Genomic DNA, 22,372 nt, shown 5'->3' on the forward strand with positions numbered 1-22,372 from the left:
TTTATATATATATATATATATATATATATATATATATATATATATATATATATATATATATATATATATATAAACATTCCTGAAGCTTACAAAACCCACAAAAATGTACTTTTAAACATAAAATGTAATTATTATTAATATTCTTAGAATAAGAATAAGGTTAAAAATGCCCAAAACAAAATGAATAATAAATTCTGACAAACCGAATTAATTTATATGAGTAGGACTAACTTCTAATTGAATTGGTACCAGATATTATATATGAAATATATTATTATTATTATTATTATTATTATTATTATTATTATTATTATTATTATTAAATTTATTTATCTTTATTTTTTTAGTTTATTTATTTATTTTACTATTGGTTTTTGGTTTTATTATTTATTATTTATTTATTTATTTATTTATTTATTTTTAATCCAAATTGATATATCTTTTGAAGTGGTTTTCCCTTTTGACGTCATTGCGGTGTTCACTTGTAGTACACATTGTGGTGCATTCTGGGAAACGTATTGTAACCTCATATTTCTAGACGGTGTAGCGCCTGCGATAAAACTACATTACCCATCAGTATTGCCAATAACCCTAATAAGTCCGAAACATGGCGTCGCCGGAGCCGCAACAAGACCGCGGCGATAATGAAGAACCATTAAAGAAAGAAGGTGGAGAAACAAAGCCTGGTCTAATTTCTTTCGGTTTTAGCAAAAAGATAAATAAAGTCAAAACTGAGAAAGCAGAAGAGCGAGATTTTTTAACAGGTGTCGAGGGAAAGGAACTAAAAAGGTAAGCTAATGCTACAAGCTAACAGTATTTCTCTAAGCTAGCTGTTATGTTTAGCTCCGTTGTGAGGGATTTAAATTGAAGTAGTTTTTAGATCATTTATGTCACACGTATAAAGTTTGTCCGACTAAAGGGTATTTTTAGTGTATTAGATCTTTTGTTAGTCCGTCTTGACATGCTCATTATTACTCATTATTATACGCGAGTCCTGGACATGACCTAATATACCCAGTAGTCACAAATATTTTCTGTGTAATTCACCCTAACATGCAGCACCAAGCCGGTGGACAAACCTAAAGAGCTCATCATTCCTCTGATCCAGAAGAACCGATGGTACAGACACGAAGGGGTGAAGCAGGAGGATGGGAAGGAATCTCCATCAGGACAGCAGCAGGACTCTGTGGAGTCTCAGGCCATCAAAGAACTTATTGAAGGTGTCAATTCATGCTTTCTACACAATGTTCCAGAATATATAGTGGTGATATATTAAGACTAGTGGACATATGAAATTTCTGTACGTGTGACCGTAATTATTTCCGGACGGAATGTTCTTGCTGGTCTATGAAACTAACAAATCACACCACTCTGACTAACAAGACACATGAATGTCGTTTGCTCTTTGTCTTTGTTTACATATGTACTTATTTTTGCATACAAACCACTATAGCACATAATCAGTAAATGTCATATTCTTGCTTGAATGTCTTCTCCATGTTACTACTCTCTTCTCTCAGAGTCTCAGAAGCAGCAGGAGAGCTGGAAGAACGGTCCTCAGGTCGACCCGAACCTGTCCATCCCACTGCTCATGCAGAACCAGGTGCCGCAGGGTTTCGAGGATGGAGATCACATTAGCGTGGACCTCCGGCCCGAGTCGGTGAGTCAGGAAAGACAGGAGAACGTAGAAGCCGTAAAACATGAAGGAGAACAATCGGTTCTTGGGATGAAAAAATGGAAGATTGTATAACCAGGGAGTACACTAATGTCATAATGATCCCACACTTTACACAGTTGACCTTGGATTGAAGTTCTACAAACATAACTAACCCCTAGGTCTGCTGACTTCAGCATCATCCCACCTACCGATCAGACCTGTGTGCGTGTTATACAAATGCACTTGTGGCTCATTTAGATGAAATGTTCATCTACAGTTCCAATATTAGAGCTGACCTCATCTATAGTGATATACATGAGTGGGAGTTAATTGTGGTATAATTATTGGAGTTATGCATGAATAGGTGATGATGATGCACAATGCCCAGCCTAGCATAAACTCTTCCGGTTTGTGTATGAGACAGATAAAAATGCACGCTTTTAAACATGTAGCATTAGGGTACAGAATTAGTGGGGCACATGATCACATCATGTAACGGAAGAGGCGGCAGTTAGTTAGTTGTTCAGTTACACACATTTCATTATTCCTTGAATTGGATGGGTTTGATAATTAAACACTAATTCTGATCTCGGGTCAGGATTAAAAATGCAGTGTGAATGATCAGCTCCGAGATCCTCTTTCTGCCAGGATCTGGTGTTACTGGAGTGGGGTGAATTAGTTCAACGCTACGTCTGTGACTCTATACTAAATACTCAGGCTTTAATGCGTACATACAGAGTGCTAGTGCTGTTACTTATCTGTTACAGCCTAATCTCGAAGAAGCACCATTTTAATACCGAAACGCCTGCATACTGTATACTGTATACAATCAATGGTTTTACAATATTTATTAAAGAAAATTTCTAATTTCTATAATCTTAAGAAATGCATGAAAAAAATGGGAGGCAATACAGTAACCACGTACACATCTACCTGAGATGTATGTGCACAGCCCGGCTCTCGAGTCTGTCTATCAAATCCGGCTCTCTCTGGTCAAATCCGGTCATCTGCATACAGCTGTGTCAGCACGGGGTTTTTCACTCCTAAATACTCGAGACTCAAATAGCAGGTCCCAGAAAAGGCATGCATGCGGGTGTGTGGGCGTGTTCGGGAGGAAAAGGTTGCGTTACAGAAATGAGCGATGAAGCAGGCCCGGTGTCTGGTCACTACTGCTTACTTGGCATATTCTCTTTGGCTTGTGCTCACTTCCGTTCTCAGCCTCACCCTCGCTTTACCCCCCAGTTCTTTAGTATGAAGTGGAGAGTCACAGCAGCATTAGATTTGTTACTTATGTGTGTTAAGTGAAAGGATTTCAAAGAGCATCTAATTATCACCTCATACGCAGCATCAGGTTTATCTGTGATGAGCGTATGTTTTTAATTGGGTGGGTGTGGGAAGGTACTTGGCAACTGACTGGTGTGAATCATGAGGAAATGTATCTGATAATTCATCTACAGAAGCAGACTGTGTGTGTGTGTGTGTGTGTGTGTGTGTGTGTGTGTGTGTGTGTGTGTGTGTGTTTATTTATATGATTTTTATTTGTCAGGCCACAGAGGCTGATTATGAGCAGGTTCCGGTGGAGGCGTATGGACTCGCCATGCTGAAAGGAATGGGCTGGAAGCAGGGAGAAGGCATCGGTCGCACATTCAAACAGTAAGACATCATCTCTGTCAATGTGTCTCTCTCTGTTGAAAAGATTAATCATCAGACATATTTATAATTTTGTATTTTGGAACATGATCCTAAACAGTGTGATTGTCCTCGACACACTCGCAGTGTTCACCTGGCTTCAGGCTCACTTTGATTCTTTCTAACTCCCTTACATCCTTACATCTATCTTACATCACAAACGTACACGAAAAACACAACACAAACCTTTGGTATTGTGCACAGTAAAGAAACTCCCCTGTTCACAACATTCCCAACGTTCCCCTGTCCCTCATACTGCACGTCTGTTGTGGAAACTGATGATGTCATCACCGGCTAAAACACACGCGCTGGTTATTTTGTGTCCTAAACAACTTTTACAGGAATCATAACATGGTTACAATGCGACCGAACTCACACCACCTCCTACAGGCTTTAGTTTCCTGGTCCACATGACAGCTTTCACAATAGCTTTTACTTTTCATTGTGAGACATGCTCTGTTTTGGACCGTTTCGCAGTGTATAAGCCCTTATATTTCAGGTGTGTGTTTCTAAGCCACCATCCATGTGACACCACTTCCTCCTGCTCCCGCAGTCTTTACTGATTGCACCTGCCCTCAGTATATTCTAACAAACTCAGCTATTCCAAGCCTAGAATAAAAACAAACAGGGGGTCGGGACACAACCATTTAGGTCATCGTCGGGTTAAATCTCTCATTTAGGACAATTTAATAAATGTCATGAGAATTAGGATGTTATTTATGTAGGATGTATATCTTTAGTTAACACTACAAGAGTCTCCTACTGTATAGTAAAATAAATATGGAACATTCGGCTCGCTGTCATGTTCGGTCTGACCTGAAACACGATCAGAAGGAGTACAATAACAATGATAAAAAAAGACTTTTTAAATTAAAAACACCTTTTAGTCACTTTTTTAAAGGCTTGTTCTGTAAATCAGCAGGTTTTAGCTTTGTGAGGATTTTAAATGAAACCTAAAGAACAGCAGTTTGCATTAGAAACTCCTTCTTGTCTGGTCTTGAAACTGGTCTTGGTGTGCGGTGTTATTTTTGCTTTTTTCGTAGTCAGTCTTATCGCACAGTTTGGAGGAATAAAGCTTGTGAGTCTATGACAGTATATCTGCACTCAGGCAGGACCGAGGATTGGTTGCTTGAGGTAGCAAGTTGATTCTGTTTTTATTTTACCCTGCCATCTGTCCTCATACAAACATGAACGTGTGTGTTTGAGGCAGCTAATTTGTGTGATACTCTCACTGCTTTTTGTGTGTATATAGTACACACATTTGTGTACGCTTTCTGCCCTGTGTGTCATTATAAAATAAACCAGTCTGCACTGTTCACGCAGGTTTGCATGGAAGAGTGCGTCACACTTATTCCTCGAGCCGAGTAGAGAGCAAGAGCTAAAGTAATAAAGTGCTAACAGATTAATCCGTTGGTCGTTTCAGTCACATTCACAACTTGGCTGTGGGATGGTGATTGTTCTGTACACTTTATACTGTGTTACTGTTATTTTATCTTCACCATCTCTCTCTCTCTCTCTCTCTCTCTCTCTCTCTCTCTCTCTCTCTCTCTCTCTCTCTCTCTGTATCGCTCTCTCTCAGAGATGTTAAACCTATAGAACACCAGCTAAGACCCAAAGGCCTGGGTCTGGGAGCCGATCGCTCTGCCATTAAGGACCTGGAACCCTCTAGGCCCCGAAGACCACCCAAACCTGGAGAACAGAGGGATAAAGATGATGAGGGGTTAGTGCTGGGCCCTGGAGGGTGTGTATTGGTCCAAACCGGGGCTCACAAAGACCTCTACGGGAAGGTGAGGTTGGAAATGAAAATAAATAACGATCTGATCGTATTGACTTCAGTTCAGGTTCCGGTTGTTTTCGAACAGTAGGAATTTTGTTTTCGCACACTCAGTCAGTGTGGGATGTTTCCTGCAGGTGTAAGTGTCTGAATTCACTCTGAAATCATATTTAATCAGAAGCTTTTAGTTACCGTTTGGAGAAAATGGCACATCAGAGTGTTTCAGCAGATGACTACATGCTAATCTAATTCAGCATTTGGATCCAGCATTTGTAAATGTATCCTAAGGCTTTCTTCTAATAAATGCTCTCTCTCTTCTCCATCCCTCTCTCCATCCCTGTCTGTCTGTCTGTCTGTCTGTCTGTCTGTCTGTCTGTCTGTCTGTCTGTCTGTCTGTCTGTCTGTCTGTCTGTCTGTCTGTCTGTCTGTCTGTCTCAGATAGAGGGGGTAGATACAGACAATGCCAGAGTGGTGGTGAAACTTGCCATTGGAGGGAAATCAGTGACTATCAGTCAGTACACATTACGCCTGGTGCCTCAAAAAGAATACGACAAATACAGCAAAGACCTGAGTGAGTCTCCACCATGAGAGCATGTGTTTTAACCCGTTCTTTAATAAAAGAAATCCATGTCTCTCTGTCTCTGTTTCTCTCTCTCTCTGTCTCTCTCTCTCTGTTTCTCTCTCTCTTTCTCTCTGTCTCTCTATCTCTCTCTTTCTTTCTCTCTCTCTCTCTCCCGCTCTCTGTCTCTCTCTCGCTGTCTCTCTCTCTCTCTCTGTGTCTCTCTCTGTCTCTGTTTGTCTCTTTCTCTCTGTCTCTCTCGCTCTGTGTGTCTCTCTCTCTGTCTTTTTCTCTGTGTCTCTGTCTCTCTCTCTCTCTGTGTGTGTGTCTTTTTCTCTCTGTGTGTGTGTCTTTGTATCTCTCTGTCTCTCTCTCACTCTTTCTCTCTTTGTATTCATCATGACATGAGCTGAGAGGGTCTGTGATGCCAGGTAGATATACGTTTTGGAACAGCAGATTTTTTTCTTTCTACCCGGCCTCTCTGGTTGCCAGGCCGCCTCAGCAAAGCCCACAAGGAGAAAGAGAAGGAGAAAGAGAAGGAGAAGGAGAAAGAGAAGGAGCAGGAACGTGAAAAAGAGAGAGAGCGGGAGAAAGCACGCAAGCAGCAGAGACCAGAAGAGAAAGCGAACGGGAAAGACGAGCGGCGGAGAGATCGGCACCTGGAGAGAGAGAAGGATCGAGAGCACGAACAGAGGAAGAGGAAGCACAGAGAAACCGATACGGACAGGTGAGTTGACCTGAATAGTCTGAAGAGTTCTGCTGTCTGTTATTTTTACATTATATCACTTTATTTATTCATTTATTTATTTTTATCTCAGAGACAAACCTCCCCCGTCGAAGGAGTCTCGATCGTCTCCATCTTCCTGGCTCCAGAGAGACCTCCGCGTGCGCTTCATAGACAAAAGCTTTAAAGGAGGCAAATACTACAACTCTAAGGTAGCACATCATTCAACCTGCTTGAACAAAATTGTTGCAGCTGACACTAACTCTATCTAAGCTTTGTCACTGTTGCATTTTTGTCTGTGTTCAGATGAGAATCGAGGACGTCATCGCACCACAAATCTGTGTCTGTCGTACAGACGAAGGACGACTGCTAGATGGTGGGACACTAGGTTTTGTTCACTAGCAATCATTTTCAACCCGAATCATAAGTTCTACATAAACGAGCCGTTTGTTTCCTCTTCTGGTTTTGTCTCTTTAGATGTCAAACAGACGATGCTTGAGACCATTGTTCCCAAAGGAGATGCAGAAAACATCATGGTGGTCCTGGGAGAAAACAGAGGACAGGTAGAAACACACAAACACTGTTAATGCAGAAGTAAAACCAGACCTCAGAAGCATATGGTGGTGCTTAGTTTCAGCCTCTACTGTCACACCTACGATAAAAACTCGGTGTATACGGCACACAAAATCAGAAACGCTTTAGGAGTTTTGATGTCGTCATCTGATGTTCGATTTTGCATGATGTTCGTCACATTTCTTACCGTTTCTAATTTAAACAAAGCCGTCATGCTTCGCCTCTACTTCCTTCATGTTTACAGCCGTGAAGGGATGAGTGCTTATGAGGTTCAGCTAAACGCAGGGATTTCCAAATGATGTGAAATTCAGTGTATACTCATTCATTTGCATGACTTTCTTAAAAGAATAAGCTGTGGTTAAAACACCGGTCTGTGTTAATAGTGACTTTTTATATTTTCATGCACCTGAACATGAAAACAAAACGAAATGTGATCGGTCACTTTACGTGTCAGTCAGACAATAGGAGCTGCTGCAATGGAGTCCAGACTTTCGGGAAAAAATTATAAATGCAACATAATCAGAGAATACTTTTGGTGTGACTTTTAAAAATCCGGAATTGCTATAGATTGCAGAATACAATTTTTTTTTTTTTATCAAAAAAGAGTAATTAAGAGTAATTAATTTGTGTGTGTAGGTGGGCCACATTTTAAAGCGTGATAAGGAGAAGTGCAGGGCCATGGTGCAGCTGGAGCGCTTCGAGGAGAAGGTCTTCACTCTGGACTACGACTCCATCTGCCATTACGTGGGCGATCACTGACAAACACCTCACACAAAACAACCAGATACCCTGCAGCCACCAACACGATCGTCTCCACTCACCCCGGACGAGATGCTTACAGCCACGACTAGCTGGATTCACTCAGACGTGCTACTTCACATGGATCTCATGAGCACTGTCGCCTCCTCAACATGCGTCTGAGATTTTACTGATTACAGTTTAATGTTGTTCACACTGCATCCAGGTGGCTGGCTGGAGAGACTACAGAAAACTTGTCGGATCCGAAAAAGGACTGGTCGGTGGTATGATTTGGGGTGTTCTTCACTGTCCTCTGTACATAATGATGTTCTCTCCTCGTCAAGATGCTGAAAACAGACTGCTTGTAGTAGATTTTTGTACATGTGCCATAATCATTATCATATCAGCTTTTTTTATATAATAAATCTCGTGTTGGTCGTCAAGGTGTTGGATATTTGAGTGATAATTCAGTATGCACTCATCTGACACTATAATAGGAACACATGTATCCCTGTTCATTCATTCACAATTATCTAATCAGCCAATCGTGGCATCACATCCTCAGTCTGGGTGAATCTGCTGTAGTAGTTCGTACTTCTCATGCTTTCAGGTGTTGTTCCTTCCGATATGCTTTTCTGCTCACCATAGTTACGACGAGTGATTTTTAATTTTTTAGTTATATTTCACTGTGTTTTAATGTATATGTGATTGAATAAAGGCTTGATCACCATCTCAAACCATTGAAGTCACCAATATCAACAATTTTTTCCCATTCTGATGCTCTTGCTGCAACGTGATTGGCTGATTGAATGAATGTTTTTGCACAGGGATGGGTATGAAGCATACTTTCACATTTTTGGCAGGTTGGAATATGACACTTTCTGGATTTCTCTCATAGCAACATAAACATCTTAAAATGTGATTAAGAGTGGAGTTTGCATGTTCTCATTGTGCGTAAGGGTTTCCTCTTCCAGTTCAAATAGTCTCTATATAGCATGTGAGATTGGACCCTGCGATTTGGCAACCCATCCAGGGTGTTTCCTGCCTCGTGTCCCGTGACTCTACATGAGATAAGTGGTACAGAAAGTGCTATATATTTCTCCTTAAACCGCCATCAGTCAAAATAGATTTTAAAGCAGTCTCTGTAGGCAATGCACAAAAGGTCTTTAGAATAAACCCAGCATTATTATTAATTTTTATTAAAAAAAAAAAAAAAAAAAAAAAAAAAAGCAAGCCCGGAAAGTAAACATTTACATTTAACATCAGCATGGTAAAGATGGTTCAGCAGATAAGACACAGCAAATACAACCAATAGTATAATACAAGGTTAGATTTACAAACACATTGAAGTGACGGTTGAGGAGTTGCCATTAAAAGTGTTCTACCTGGATCTAGAAGCAGAATCCAAACCTATAGATTTATACGCTAGACTCTTTTAGATTTGTCCATTAACCATAGAATTTATTTCAACTTCATGACACTGTTTCCATTCCTGACAGGACTGGAGCTGAAGCAAAAGGAAGGAAACCATTCATCGAAATATGACTTATTTTCAATCCAGGGAGCTTTTCTGCATGTATTGTTTAAAGGCTGTTCATATTTATCATTCTCCAGGTTGTTATGAAGGCTCTATAGAGGTTTTCTTCCTGGTTAGTCGTCATTGTCGTCGTCGTCGTCCTCCTCCAGACGTCTTGTGTGTTCAGCGTTGGCTCGAAGCACGGCTCCGGGACTGGGATACGGCCTCTGCTGAAACAAGGGTCCTGCTGCCGTCGTGTCTGCTCCCGTCTTAGCCTCGTTACGCTTCGGCAGCCCGGAGGACCACAAGCCCCTGAACACACACAAACGGTGGTTTATCAGCATCTTTCATATATTTTTAAATGGACAATCAGAAAAAAGTGTTGATTAGATGAAATGACATTGGTGGTCACCTTGGTGCATCTGAATATGCACTGGGATCCATAGGATCCAATTCTTCCTGCTTCCGGCTTCCGCCTGTATAAATAAACAATCATTAGAAGTTAAAAGAAAAGCAAAAATCTACACTGAGTAAAGGTTTGCAGGAATTTGTTAAGCTTAATAATGTTTAACTGCTTTACTATAATTTACAAGAAAGGAATTTTGTGGTGTTACCTCTCTTTGACTTGTTGTACGGGCCGTTGTCCTCTCGTCTTATTCGTCTATCCCGGTCTCTGTCTCGCTCTCGGTCCCTGTCTCTGTCCCTATCCCTGTCTCTGTCTCGATCTCTTCCATCATCTCTATCACGGTCCCGGTCTCTGTCTCGATCTCGCTCCCGCTCTTTGTCGCGATCGCGCTCTCGGTCCGGCTTCTCATGGTGACCGTCTCCTCTGTTGTCTGTGATCTCTGCTGAGAGCAGAATAAAATGAAGGAGCATTTCATACTGAGTTCTGAACATGAGGGTTTCACAGGGTTAAATCTCTCACGTCTGTCTCGTTCCAAGCTGTGTACTGAAACTGTGTTATTCTGAGAAACACAAGTTTTCCCTTAAGATCTATTAACAAGTTTAGTAGCTCATTACTTTAATGGGGAAAGGATAATGCAGTTATCCCCTGATGTGTTTTGCAATATATTGCAGCTACACTTGTGTTCACATTACCCCGATGTGACAACATGATATGAAAAGCTTGGATCCTGCAGTAACAGCAATACAAGTCCAGTTCAATCGTATACCTCTCAGCTTCTTCACTGCTTTTGTGATGACTGCGCTGGGGTCGTTGGGTGACAACCAGGACACCAAATCTGTCTCCACGTTCCAGTAGTACGGAAGTCCACTAAAACAAACACACAGCGAATCTTGTAGCAGTCATAGGAATCGTGTCATAAAGAAGATTTTTGATTCAATGTAGAATGTATTCCTCTACGCACATCAAATTTAAATACGAGCCAATGCATTGTAAGTGAAATGTCTTGTATAGTCAAATACAGGAATGTAGCAGCAAAACTGAACCAACGACCAGTATGACGTGTTAACATGAAAGGGACACCGTACAGTGTTGTGTTAACAATTTTATGTTTAGTGCTGTCCTTGTGCTACAATACCCAGAAGACATTACACAATGGACAGATTAAAAAATTCCAATTCATGCAGCGTTCAAGAGCAGAATTTTCAAACGGGAAATCTTACATCTCAAAACTAAACCAATGAGGTAAAGAATACTCGTTTTGTTGTCATCATGAACATGTCATAGGTTGTATTGCGGAACGCTACGCGACATCCACGAAAGTTCATGCCTGCTATCTGCTATAAACAATCATTTCTTCACCGGTGTGACTTTTTCCTCTCGTTTGATGTCAACTAGACAAAAACTGTCCCTTTAAAGAGACACCACAAAGCCATCGGTCCTGATGACATCCATAGGATTTACCTCTGACTGCAATTAAGGATGAATACTGGAGGCTCACGTTTCATCCTGCCCATATGTAGCTATATTATATATTTATATTATGTCATATAAATTACAGATTGAACTCCATTTAGAGGTTACACATCCTGACCTTCTGGGTTGCTCTTTTAAATCCCTGGAAGTTAAACTACACCTGGAAAGTACTTACCAATTCGGGTCAAACACTTTGTACCAATTGCTGGGCAGGTTTTCGAGTCTTGTAGCTTCATAGTCTACGTTGTTGTCATCGTAATCCTCGGCAATGATTTCTTCTTCAGCTTCTTGCAATTGAGAGAACAAGATAAACATCCAGTCACACGGTGGTGTATGAAACCCTGAAATGGCTCAGAATCACGCAAATAAACATCTTACCTTGGTCTGACTGTTTCACGATTCCTCTTTTGGCCAAACGAGCCAGAAGAGCAGGTGGAAGAGGCATCTGGAGAGAAAACAATGACATGTTTTATATGAACTGCGTTTAGCTTCACATACTTAGCTTAGCTAGCATAATGCTAGCTCTATAGGCACGATATGGTACTTCCTGCGATTTATAAGTAACACGTATTTCAAACAATAAAGCATATAAAAGTTATGTTGCAGCGTTACAACTCAATAACAAGCCACAATACGCTTAAATTTACCTTTGTAACGAAACCCAACTACCGCCTCATTCAACTAAAAAAGCATTTTCTCGCCTGGCGCAGTAAATTGACGTCACTCTACACTTATTGTGTTCCCTTTTTCATTTTTTTTAAAATTATTTTTATATTATTGTTTATCTTTTTTTTTTATTTATTCGTGACCAAATATATATATTTATATAAAGTCTAAACCTAAATGTTATTTGGGGAAAAGTCTAAATTAAACGTTAATCCGTTTACACTACTGTTGTGTCCCAAACCGCTTCGTACTCCCTACACTAAATAGTGCACTACGTCTCTATTACGTATGTTTTTCTAAACAACCTACTGTCGCTAAAATATTGCGTCACGGTTCATGTTTACCGACTAAAGTGTATTATGGAAGAATATGCCCGTGAACCTTGGTAAAGTATAACACACTGGACAGCTTTACATACATACACAACAAGTATATTGCTTGTATTTATTGTTCTCTCTGGTCATTTATATCAGATAAAAACCAGCATATGTGGATGTTATTAATATAATTTACTCATGATTGCTCATCTGTACAATTTTATAGCAGTGAACTAAAGGTGTTTAATTAAAATAAAAAAACAACACCTGATACACTCATATTAGATCTACATAATATAAATATCTATATCTATATAACACACACTGTGAATCTTTTAACATGTTATAATAATGCCATGCTATGTATTTTTTTCTATGATGCATAAACACTATATATATATATATATATATATATATATATATATATATATATATATATATATATATATATATATATATACATACATACATACATATGTATAGTTTGTCATGTAACAATATCTGCTTTCCTGAAGCTTTCTTCCAAATGGCAGTAATGTTATGTTATGTAATATGTTGAGCTACTGGCCTGAATGTTGTGAGTTCAAATCCCAGCATTACCAAGATGCCACTGCTTTTTTGTTTGTTTTGTTTGTTTGTTTGTTAAGTTTGTTTGTTTGTCAAATTGTTGCTCTGGTAGATGCCGTGATTGGAAACTTAAAATTTTGCTGGAAATCTTTTATTTTTTTTGGTGGTCTGTTTATGTGGAATATCCAGAGAGCATTGAAATGGAGCTGTTTAAACTCCCAGCAACACTGCTGCACCTCATACACTCATACAATCCCAACACAGCCAAGCCTCCACTGCTGGGCCTCTGATCAAGGTCCTTATCTCTTTTATCTCCTTATCTGCTCGGGTGGGTGAAAAAAATAGATTAAAAATATGTTCTGCATCTGGACCAAATGGCATAAATGTGTTATTTTTACAAATCGGTTTATCCCTTTACATTGGAAACGGGTTCTGAGATACTGTACATGGTAACACGAGAACCTGATGAAACAGGATGTAAGAATAGATACACACACGAGTAAATATGTAACCTAGGAAATGCAGAACTGAAACCTGTACATCATCCCTGTGTGTATGTGTGTTTTTAGTCCATGGAGAATAGTAGACGACTGTGGAGGTGCCTTCACAATGGGAGCCATCGGTGGTGGGATTTTTCAGTCTGTCAAAGGCTTCCGAAATGCACCCATGGTGAGTTTAAGTAATATAAACATAAAAAGAACATCCCGACTCTCAATTCTTCATGATTATAAACAACACCCTCTGTTTCTCAGGGCACACGACATCGACTGAAAGGCAGCGTGAATGCTGTGCGCATCCGAGCTCCACAGATTGGAGGTGAGCTTATCGTTTTTCATCGTATCGTGTTGTGCCGTCTGTTCTGTTCTCCTAGAACAGTGGTGTGGTTTAAAGAAGGTTCACATGGACAATATTTGACCTGAATTCCAGTTTTGTATCACCTGTTTCCTCAGTGTTCATGTTCCTATTAATGAATAAGAGCCAAAAGGGGTTGGGGTTACACAAATGAGAACTTTATCTGTTCTTATTTATATCTCCTTTTTTATGGAAAGCATTTATTGTCCTTTTTGCACTGGACTCTCCTTACATGACAACACATGCTGACAATCAGATAAACTGGAAACAGGAATAAAGGAATAAAACACTAATGTGGGCTGTTAAAGTAAAATAATCATTGATGGAAGCAGAATTACACTTATCACTCAAACACTGTTTAGTTTCTAGCCCCAAAGTGTTTTATTTCTTTTAACTTAAAGCAGTTTGCCAATGCTAAAAAAAATTGTAGTATTTAAAGGTCAAGAAGTTTCTCAGTTTATAGCATTATCTCCCTTACCAGCCTCTTTTTTTATGGTAATAAATCTAAAAAAAAAAATGCAGCTTGTTACATTAACTAGAAACTAAACTATTCCTTATTTGTAAGGAATATGTCGTTTTCAGAGATTCTTTCTGAGATTTGAACCAGCACAGAATCTAATTGCACTCAATTTGAAAAAGCATAGTAATATATTAGTACTGTATATGATTATACTAAAGTGACAAGTTTACTTTTTGTTTGTCTGCTTGATTCTTACATATACGTGTTTGAATCAATCTCTGTGGTTCTGTGAATTATTAGTAGGCGACGTGACACTTTTAGTGAAAACCAAGTCGATTTGTAGAAACTTAGGAAACACCCTGACCTTTGCTGTGTGACTCGCAGGTAGTTTTGCAGTGTGGGGAGGTCTCTTCTCCACTATAGATTGTGGCCTGGTGCGGCTTAGGGGGAAAGAGGACCCGTGGAACTCCATCACCAGTGGAGCAATGACGGGGGCCATACTGGCTTCACGCAGTGAGTATGCAGTGGCACAGCATCGGGTTTACGCAGCGGTCCTGTTTTAATGAACACACTTACAGCTGTTCTCAGATAAGACTCCGAAATGAACTCGTCCAAACCATTTTCTCAATATGAGCAGTTCTTCATCATAGTCTCCACCTATAGTTCATGACCACATGTCACCATGTGCAATTGTTTACGACCAATTGCGGGTTATAGTGTAGCTGTAAATTAGTGTGACATAGCTTCAGATCTTCCTTTTCCAAGAGAGCACAATTCATATGCAAGCTCCTATTTTCAAGTACTTTATAATCAATTTTTAACATCTCTCTTTCCATCGCTCTGACACTATTATCAGAGCTGCCATCAGTGAAAATGAATCAGTCTTGACCAGTCAGAATCGGGCTTTCTAGCTTTGATGATAGATATAGTCACACAGTAACTAGTAATTAAGTATGAAATTAAAATATTCATTCATTCGTTCATTCATTTTCTACCGCTTATCCGAACTTCTCGGGTCACGGGGAGCCTGTGCCTATCCCAGGCGTCATCGGGCATCAAGGCAGGATACACCCTGGATGGAGTGCCAACCCCTCGCAGGGCACACACACACTCTCATTCACTCACACAATCACACACTATGGACAATTTTCCAGAGATGCCAATCAACCTACCATGCATGTCTTTGGACCGTGGGAGGAAACCGGAGTACCCGGAGGAAACCCTCGAGGCACGGGGAGAACATGCAAACTCCACACACACAAGGTCGAGGCGGGAATCGAACCCCCAACCCTGGAGGTGTGAGGCGAACGTGCTAACCACTAAGCCACTGTGCCCCAATTAAAATATTGATGTTGTAATATTTTAGATTCTTAAATCCGTCCTTCCGTTTTCTGTACCGCTTATCTTTCACTTGGTCAAAGGGAACCTGATGTCTGTTCCAGGGGACTTCTGGGACAGCTGGACACTCACTTGACACACCCATTCACACAGTATGGACAATTTAGAGATGCCAGCCTTTTACAATGCATGTATTTGGCGGAGGAAACTCCTGAAGCACTAATTTTATACATATATCATGTGTATTGTCAGTACTTTTTGTAGTCATTCTAGTACATGATACTGTGTACTGTGTAAACATCTTCAAATATGGTGATAGGATTTTTTTCACCTATAATGCCAACTCGTTTTATATTACGTATTTGCTTTCTCAGGTGGACCCTTGGCTATGATGGGCTCTGCCATGATGGGAGGGGTTCTGCTGGCCCTGATCGAGGGCATAGGCATTTTACTCACCAGATACACGGCACAACAATTCCAAAACCGTGAGTAGCTCAATACTTGGTACAACATTTTTATATTTTTGAGTGTTGAGAGTAGTTGTTAAGAGGTAAAGATTCATTGTTGGTCTTGGTGAAAGAGCCTTTTTTGTAAGTATACGTACAGTATAAACTTTGGTGTTTATAGTTTAGTTTGAGTGCAAACTTGATTTCAGAATCATGATTGTAAGATGTCTAGGCAATGTGTTAGTAAGACCTGCTGACGTGTAGCATAAAAGCATGTCGATAAAGGTCAAGAGCTTGAGTCAATGTTCATGACATCAGAGTGGGGGATCTCAGTGAGTTTAACTGGTTTAACTGGTTTAACTGATGATTGTGGCTTGCCATGGTTTTGTTGTTTTGACTACTTCAGAAACTGCTCATAAATTTCACAGACAAATAGTTTCTAAAGTTTGGCATAAAAATAAAAAAATGCAGGAAGGAGCAGTTCTGTAGATGGAAACACCCAGTTGTTCAGAGAGGCCAATGACCAGACTGGGTACCATAACTGGAATCGGTTACAGTGGGTACGGTTAAAGATTACAGTAACATAACCTGATCTTTTTCCAATCTTTAACTCTCCAGTTTCACTCAACTGTGTGAATTTTATGCATTGTTCTACTGCCACATGATAAGATGGATAACCGTACGATCGATCATGTATACAAGCGTTCCTTATAAAGTGGTCAGCTGGTGTATGTGGAACACAGTATTATTTTTTATCTTCATCATCACTTCAGCTGCATTTACTATTTCTATACATTATTAGAACTTATCTAACGCTTATTTTCCCTCACTTCCAGCGATTCCATTTCCGGAGGATCCTAGCCAACTTCCTCGCAAAGACGGTGGCCAGGGACAGGAGAGTCACGTCTACGGACAGTTTCAGTAGATCTGCTACTCTTGCACTACAACGTGGGAAGGATAAAGAAAACGCTTTATTCATTGACGTTTCCATTAGAGCTTGTGTCAGATTTGTTTTCCTTCCTAAAGTAAAAAACATATATGGTAATAACTCAGGGTCATTTTGTCGTCAACACTTAAGTATTTGTAAAGTGAACAAGGATGGATTATCATCAACATTATATTAGTTTGAACACAATCTCTTGAAATTGCTTTAAAGTTACAGTCATTGTTCAGTTATAAGATTGAACTCTTAATTTTCTGTATTTAAAGTATGTTTATGAAACGATTAATCAAACAATCAATAGTTGCAAATGGTTCGTCAGGATGTCACACGTGATTCTTGCTGTTTTATTAGATATGGTTGATTTATTATTTATTTATGGATTCCAACAAAAAAAGAATGTGAATGTAGTTTTATAATAAACTGTTTTGTGGTAAATTGGAATAGTCTTTTCTTTTAACTCACATGGTTATAAATCTACTAGTAATGGCAGTGCTGGGGCTTGAACCTAGAGCCTTAACCACTTGAGCCACCACTTCCCCTAATGTGGTTCTTCCCCAACTGTTACCACAAAGACGGAAGTGCACAGTTGTTTTGTGTAATGTTGGAACACTACAACACAAAGTTGTATTGTTTAATAATAAACAAAGCGATATCCATGAGACATAGTGTGCCAAGGCTGGAGTGGCCTGCACAGATCTCTGACTTTAACCCAACTGAACATCTTTGAGATGAACTAGAACACTGACTGCACCACAGACATCAGCGCCTGACCTCACTAATGCTCCTGAGGATTAATGAACACCAATCTCCACAGTCAGGCTCAAAATCTTGTGGAAAGCCTCCTTCCTCCAGAAGGTGGAGTTTATTGGAGTTCATTATCGGAGCAAAGAGGGAACTACATGTGGAATGTGATGTTCAAAGAAAATGCACATATTAATATAATGGTTTATTAATAACAGTTTTTTTTTTTATTTCTGTTATTATTTTGTTATTTTTATTGCTTTTATTTTTTTATTGCTGTTATTATTTTTTTGGCATTGACTGTTTTAAAAGTGCTTTATAGATAAATTAATTAATAAATAATAATAATAATAATAATAATAATAATAATAATAATAACAATAATAATAACAATAATAATAACGATAATAATAATTATTATTATCGTTATTATTATTGTTATTATTATTATTATTATTATTATTATTATTATTATTATTAATCCTCTTATTAATGACTTTTTTTTGTTGTCTTGCGAACTGACGCAGCTTGATTACGTCACCCGAACCCGCTGCATTCTGGTTAACGTAGTATCTTAACCGCATCGAAAATGGTGGACGTTCAGCCTCCTCCTTTCCGGAGCCTTGATGATTTTATTTTCAGTTCGGCCCGGTTCTCCGTGCCAGATGTCCGTAATTTAGAGAGATGGAACCACCGGATAATTAACAACTTGCTCTATTACCAGACCAACTATTTTGCCTCCGCTTTGTGTTTCCTGCTGATAGTCGGGTAAGGACAGCCGTGACGCGTTCACTCATTGACTAACCCCGCTGCGTTATGCTGTGTTTTCAAAATACACAAATATCTCTGCATTAAACCGTTTCAAATTATACTTCAAGTGATACTAATTTATTAGTAATAGTGATATTAAAAAATCTTCTAGTTTGTTTTATACCACAGCATGCCAATTTTCTAAGCTTCGTTCTGTAAACAGTGTTGGTTTCTTTCTTAATGATAAAAACAGTGAACACCCCATGAAGTGAACCCTTTATTCTAACAAATAGAATCACGACACACATCAGATGACAGGTGTTAATTATATTTTATAAGATTAGATGTTAATTATATCATGAACATGATCAAAATAAATCAAAAAAGATTTATTAAACCCCACATTCATCTCACATTTCCCTGTATTGAGATTTTTATCATAGAGTTAGCAAATACACAAACTAATAGATTTTTGAAACTCACTTCCTGTTCAGTATTCTAATTATATTATTAGTGTTTACAGGCTAACAGGGCTGGTAGAATGCTGTGGGACATTAAAATGTACTTTGGATGACTGAGAGGGGAAAAAATCTGTTTTGGGAATGAGGAAAAACAGGGTTAAAAATAAAAAATATTGAACATTAACTCAAAATTCATTCAACATTAATTCAAAAATATATAAAAAGTCAAAGCACTGTAGGTTACTGAAGGATAAACTGTTATATATATATATTTTTACTTTACGTTCATATTTGAAAATACAAATGTAAAAATCAGTGGAAAAGAATTGGCACCCGAATTATGGAACTACCTTTAAACAGGTATAGGTGTATCTTTAACAATTTCTGCCTTGTTGCCTTCCTCTTCTATCTCTTTACTATGCTTAGGTATTTCCGGCCTTTTCAGCTTTTCCTTGGAGCAGCTGTGGTGATCTCTGTGTTTTTGGGCTTCGTCTGGGCAGCAGAGAACAAGGCCATAGTGAGACGCTTCCGGAGGAACCATCCTTCTCTCTGTCTGATTGCTATTTTCGGCTCTAGCTACTTTTTACTATCTTTCCTTGGAGGGGTGGCCATCTTTCTCTTTGGCATCACCTTTCCCATTTTAAGTTAGTATCTCAATATTTTTTACATGTTTAGTGCTGTGATGATCTGCTGCTTCAAATCTTTGTAGCCAAATGAATATAATTATCACAGACCTGATGTATTTTACAAGCATCTGACTTTTCAGAATTTACACAAGTATAGTATTTATCAGTGTGTTTTTGTTTTGGTGCATTTTTGTCTGGAAGGTTCTTTTCACAAGGTGTGTTGTGGTAAAACCTTCAATTGCATATAATATTAAGAGCATTTGAACTTGGGGAAAATTATATAACATAGTGTCAATAAATAAATTCAATTGAATATAAGTTGCATGTTGAGAGGTATCTTTACTTTCCTGTTAATAATCTTAACATTCTAAGCTTTGGCTTTAACCTCTTTCTTTTAGTGATTCTGGTCCATGCGTCCATCAGGCTACGGAGCTTAAAGAATAAAGTGGAGAACAAGTTGGAGAGCATTGGACTGAAGAGGACACCTATGGGACTTCTGCTGGAGGCACTCGGCCAAGAGCAAGAGGCCGGCTCATAGTGTTCAATCTTTCAGCAACCTTCCCTTAAGTCCTAAATGTTATAAGCAGTATGTTTTTACTTATGTGCCATTGTTTCTATACTCAAACGCAAAGGGCTTGGGGGAAGAAAAATAGGAGTATGTATAGTTGATTGCAAAACTTTGCATCCCCTCAGGTGTTAAACGGAAAAACAAAACATAAAATCAACAGAAAAATAGTTAAACCATGAGGTTGTAACTATTAATCTTCTAGTCTAATATAATTCGTCTTTTTTTCCCCCATGAGCTGTTGGACTATTGTTGTTTGTGAAATGAAAACAGTACACATTATTTTCACTGATTACAATTTTTGCATTTCTCAACTTAAACTAAGGGTATGCAAACCTTTTCTGCTCTACTTTGTTTTAAGTGAAGTATGATAAATGAGTGTCTACAATGTACCTGCCTTTAACACTCTAGGTTTATGATTTTATACCGTTGAAAATGGATGCTTTAAACGTATCACTAACCGTGCATTGTATCTGCCATTTTTTTATTTATTTATTTTTACTTTTGAATGATTTCTCTTCTTGTTGCACATGTACACATTAGTGCATTACCTTTCTATAGTTGTGCTAACATTCCTGAAGTAATGAGGGCCTTGTTGATTTCCTCACATGTTGCTGTTTGTGACCAATGCATGACACATTTTTATATTTACAAGCAATTGTTTTGTATAGACACTAGTTATTTATGTTATTTGTCTAATAAGATAAATCAGATGGTATCAGGAATGGTATATGAAGATTCCCACAAATGACTGATTCATTATTGAAGTTAAACATTACAAGTGTTCATATTTTGCTCGTTCAAGTGATTTTTGTCTTCACGCACAGTATTATAAGAATGTATTTGCTCTGGCTTTGTCTTAAATGGACCTCAGTCTGTTATTGAATGTTTAGTCTTTTGTCAATAAAACTGACATGATTTTGCAACATCACTCATTTTTATACATTTATCCTTATATTATGCAATACATTTTTATTATGCTTTTAGTTTATTAAGATTCACTTATCTTCAGTAAACATTTTGTTGGAAACATTGAGGTTGCACCCTCCATCAAAGGGCACCACGTACACTCCCATTCACACAACTGTTGTTTTTTGAACATCCCATCCCTTATTTGCTTCCCCACTCTATAAAGTATATCGTAGCTGTGGGGATTTGTATCCATTCAGCTTCAAGATCATTGGTGATGTCAGGCATTGACAGGGTTGAGGAAGTATGGCGTTAAATCAATGTTCTAGTTCATACAAACTGTTGTAGAAAGAACGTTATTTACATTTACATTATTTACTAAGCTTTAGAAGATGGATGGATGGATGGATTATTTACTGTCCAGTTTCACCCAAATGAGGATGAGGTTTCCTTTTGAGTCTGGTTCCTCTCAAGGTTTCTTCCTCATATACTCTCGGGGAGTTTTTCCTTGCCACCATCACCTCAGGCTTGCTCATTAGGGGTAGATGTTAGAGACAGGGCTCTAAAGTTTTGAAGATAGACAAGAGTGACATCTCCAATCCCCCACCCAAACACAACAATGGGGGTGTTCTTGTGTTTGGGAAGGATCACTGTACACAATTTAACCAAATACAAAGTATCTGGCACCATCTCAGGGCCCCCCGTTTGAGAACCACTTGCCTAGACTACATGTTCTGAGCAGGTGTTGTCAGTGAATCGGGGCCCCTGGCACCATCTCAGGGCCCCCAGTTTGAGAACCACTGGCCTAGACTACATGTTCTGAGCAGGTGTTGTCAGTGAATCGGGGCCCCTGGCACCATCTCAGGGCCCCCAGTTTGAGAACCACTGGCCTAGACTTCATGTTCTGAGCAGGTGTTGTCAGTGAATCGGGGCCCCTGGCACCATCTCAGGGCCCCCAGTTTGAGAACCACTGGCCTAGACTTCATGTTCTGAGCAGGTGTTGTCAGTGAATCGGGGCCCCTGGCACCATCTCAGGGCCCCCAATTTGAGAACCACTGGCCTAGACTTCATGTTCTGAGCAGGTGTTGTCAGTGAATCGGGGCCCCTGGCACCATCTCAGGGCCCCCAGTTTGAGAACCACTGGCCTAGACTTCATGTTCTGAGCAGGTGTTGTCAGTAAACCGGGGCCCCTGGCACCATCTCAGGGCCCCCCGTTTGAGAACCACTGGCCTAGACTTCATGTTCTGAGCAGGTGTTGTCAGTTAACCGGGGCCCCCTGGCACCATCTCAGGGCGTGTTTCCGTTTATTCAAGTATGTGTGGCAGTAATGGTGAGTCAAGGTGAGAGCAAAACGAGTTTCTCAAAGTGGAAATATGCTCATTATTTCTTTAAAAAAGTAACTAAAAAGTTACTTTTAACAGTAATGCGTTACTTTTTGGTGTAAGTAATCAACAAAGTAATTGAGTTACTTTCTGAATAAAGTAACTAGTGACTGTAACTAGTACAACGCTGATCATGACTTACTCTGTGTTCAAAGTGATGCTCGCAGCTCCAGTGGTTTTCTCTGTGGGTGAAGAGGATGGTGCTGAACAATTCCAGGATATGCTTTTCTTTCATTGGCT

General features: G+C 39.3%; 4 protein-coding genes across 8 annotated transcripts; 3 read left to right on the top strand and 1 right to left on the bottom strand.

Annotated features, from left to right (window-relative positions):
- Positions 1–582: 582 nt before the first annotated feature.
- On the top strand, positions 583–8,157 carry gpkow (G patch domain and KOW motifs). The gene is made up of 11 exons (XM_027167137.2): positions 583–789; positions 1,060–1,220; positions 1,521–1,660; positions 3,204–3,310; positions 4,926–5,133; positions 5,559–5,691; positions 6,172–6,406; positions 6,498–6,615; positions 6,710–6,779; positions 6,881–6,966; positions 7,613–8,157. Exons 1-11 carry the CDS (start codon positions 608–610, stop codon positions 7,733–7,735), a joined length of 1,563 nt encoding a protein of 520 aa, XP_027022938.2. The 5' UTR covers positions 583–607; the 3' UTR covers positions 7,736–8,157.
- Positions 8,158–8,952: 795 nt separating this feature from the next.
- On the bottom strand, positions 8,953–11,896 carry pqbp1 (polyglutamine binding protein 1). Of its 3 annotated transcripts, none has more exons than XM_027167140.2 (7): positions 11,757–11,896; positions 11,488–11,554; positions 11,285–11,393; positions 10,403–10,503; positions 9,845–10,078; positions 9,643–9,706; positions 8,953–9,542 (listed from the first exon to the last, which is right to left on the bottom strand). In XM_027167140.2, the coding sequence occupies exons 2-7, from the start codon at positions 11,552–11,554 to the stop codon at positions 9,365–9,367; spliced, it is 753 nt and encodes a 250-aa protein (XP_027022941.1). In that variant the 5' UTR covers positions 11,757–11,896; the 3' UTR covers positions 8,953–9,364. The 3 variants fall into 3 exon arrangements, with proteins under 3 accessions (XP_027022941.1, XP_027022940.1, XP_027022939.1); XM_027167139.2 differs by having other exon boundaries at positions 9,845–10,075; positions 11,285–11,396; XM_027167138.2 differs by having other exon boundaries at positions 11,285–11,396.
- A 125-nt stretch (positions 11,897–12,021) lies between these two features.
- Positions 12,022–17,133, top strand: timm17b (translocase of inner mitochondrial membrane 17 homolog B (yeast)). 2 transcript variants are annotated; one of them, XM_027167141.2, is made up of 6 exons: positions 12,022–12,160; positions 13,229–13,328; positions 13,412–13,475; positions 14,356–14,484; positions 15,684–15,794; positions 16,592–17,133. In XM_027167141.2, the coding sequence occupies exons 1-6, from the start codon at positions 12,135–12,137 to the stop codon at positions 16,678–16,680; spliced, it is 519 nt and encodes a 172-aa protein (XP_027022942.1). In that variant the 5' UTR covers positions 12,022–12,134; the 3' UTR covers positions 16,681–17,133. The 2 variants fall into 2 exon arrangements, with proteins under 2 accessions (XP_027022942.1, XP_047655681.1); XM_047799725.1 differs by lacking the exon at positions 12,022–12,160 and adding an exon at positions 12,869–12,954.
- Positions 17,134–17,994: 861 nt separating this feature from the next.
- On the top strand, positions 17,995–20,772 carry praf2 (PRA1 domain family, member 2). 2 transcript variants are annotated; one of them, XR_007137660.1, is made up of 4 exons: positions 17,995–18,207; positions 19,077–19,294; positions 19,675–20,017; positions 20,062–20,772. XR_007137660.1 is itself a non-coding variant. In XM_027166737.2 (3 exons), the coding sequence occupies exons 1-3, from the start codon at positions 18,029–18,031 to the stop codon at positions 19,812–19,814; spliced, it is 537 nt and encodes a 178-aa protein (XP_027022538.1). In that variant the 5' UTR covers positions 17,995–18,028; the 3' UTR covers positions 19,815–20,772. The 2 variants fall into 2 exon arrangements, 1 of the variants encoding a protein (XP_027022538.1); XM_027166737.2 differs by having other exon boundaries at positions 19,675–20,772.
- Positions 20,773–22,372: the final 1,600 nt, after the last annotated feature.

This window comes from Tachysurus fulvidraco, chromosome 14 (assembly GCF_022655615.1).
Source record: "Tachysurus fulvidraco isolate hzauxx_2018 chromosome 14, HZAU_PFXX_2.0, whole genome shotgun sequence".
In the NCBI taxonomy this organism is placed as follows: domain Eukaryota; kingdom Metazoa; phylum Chordata; class Actinopteri; order Siluriformes; family Bagridae; genus Tachysurus; species Tachysurus fulvidraco.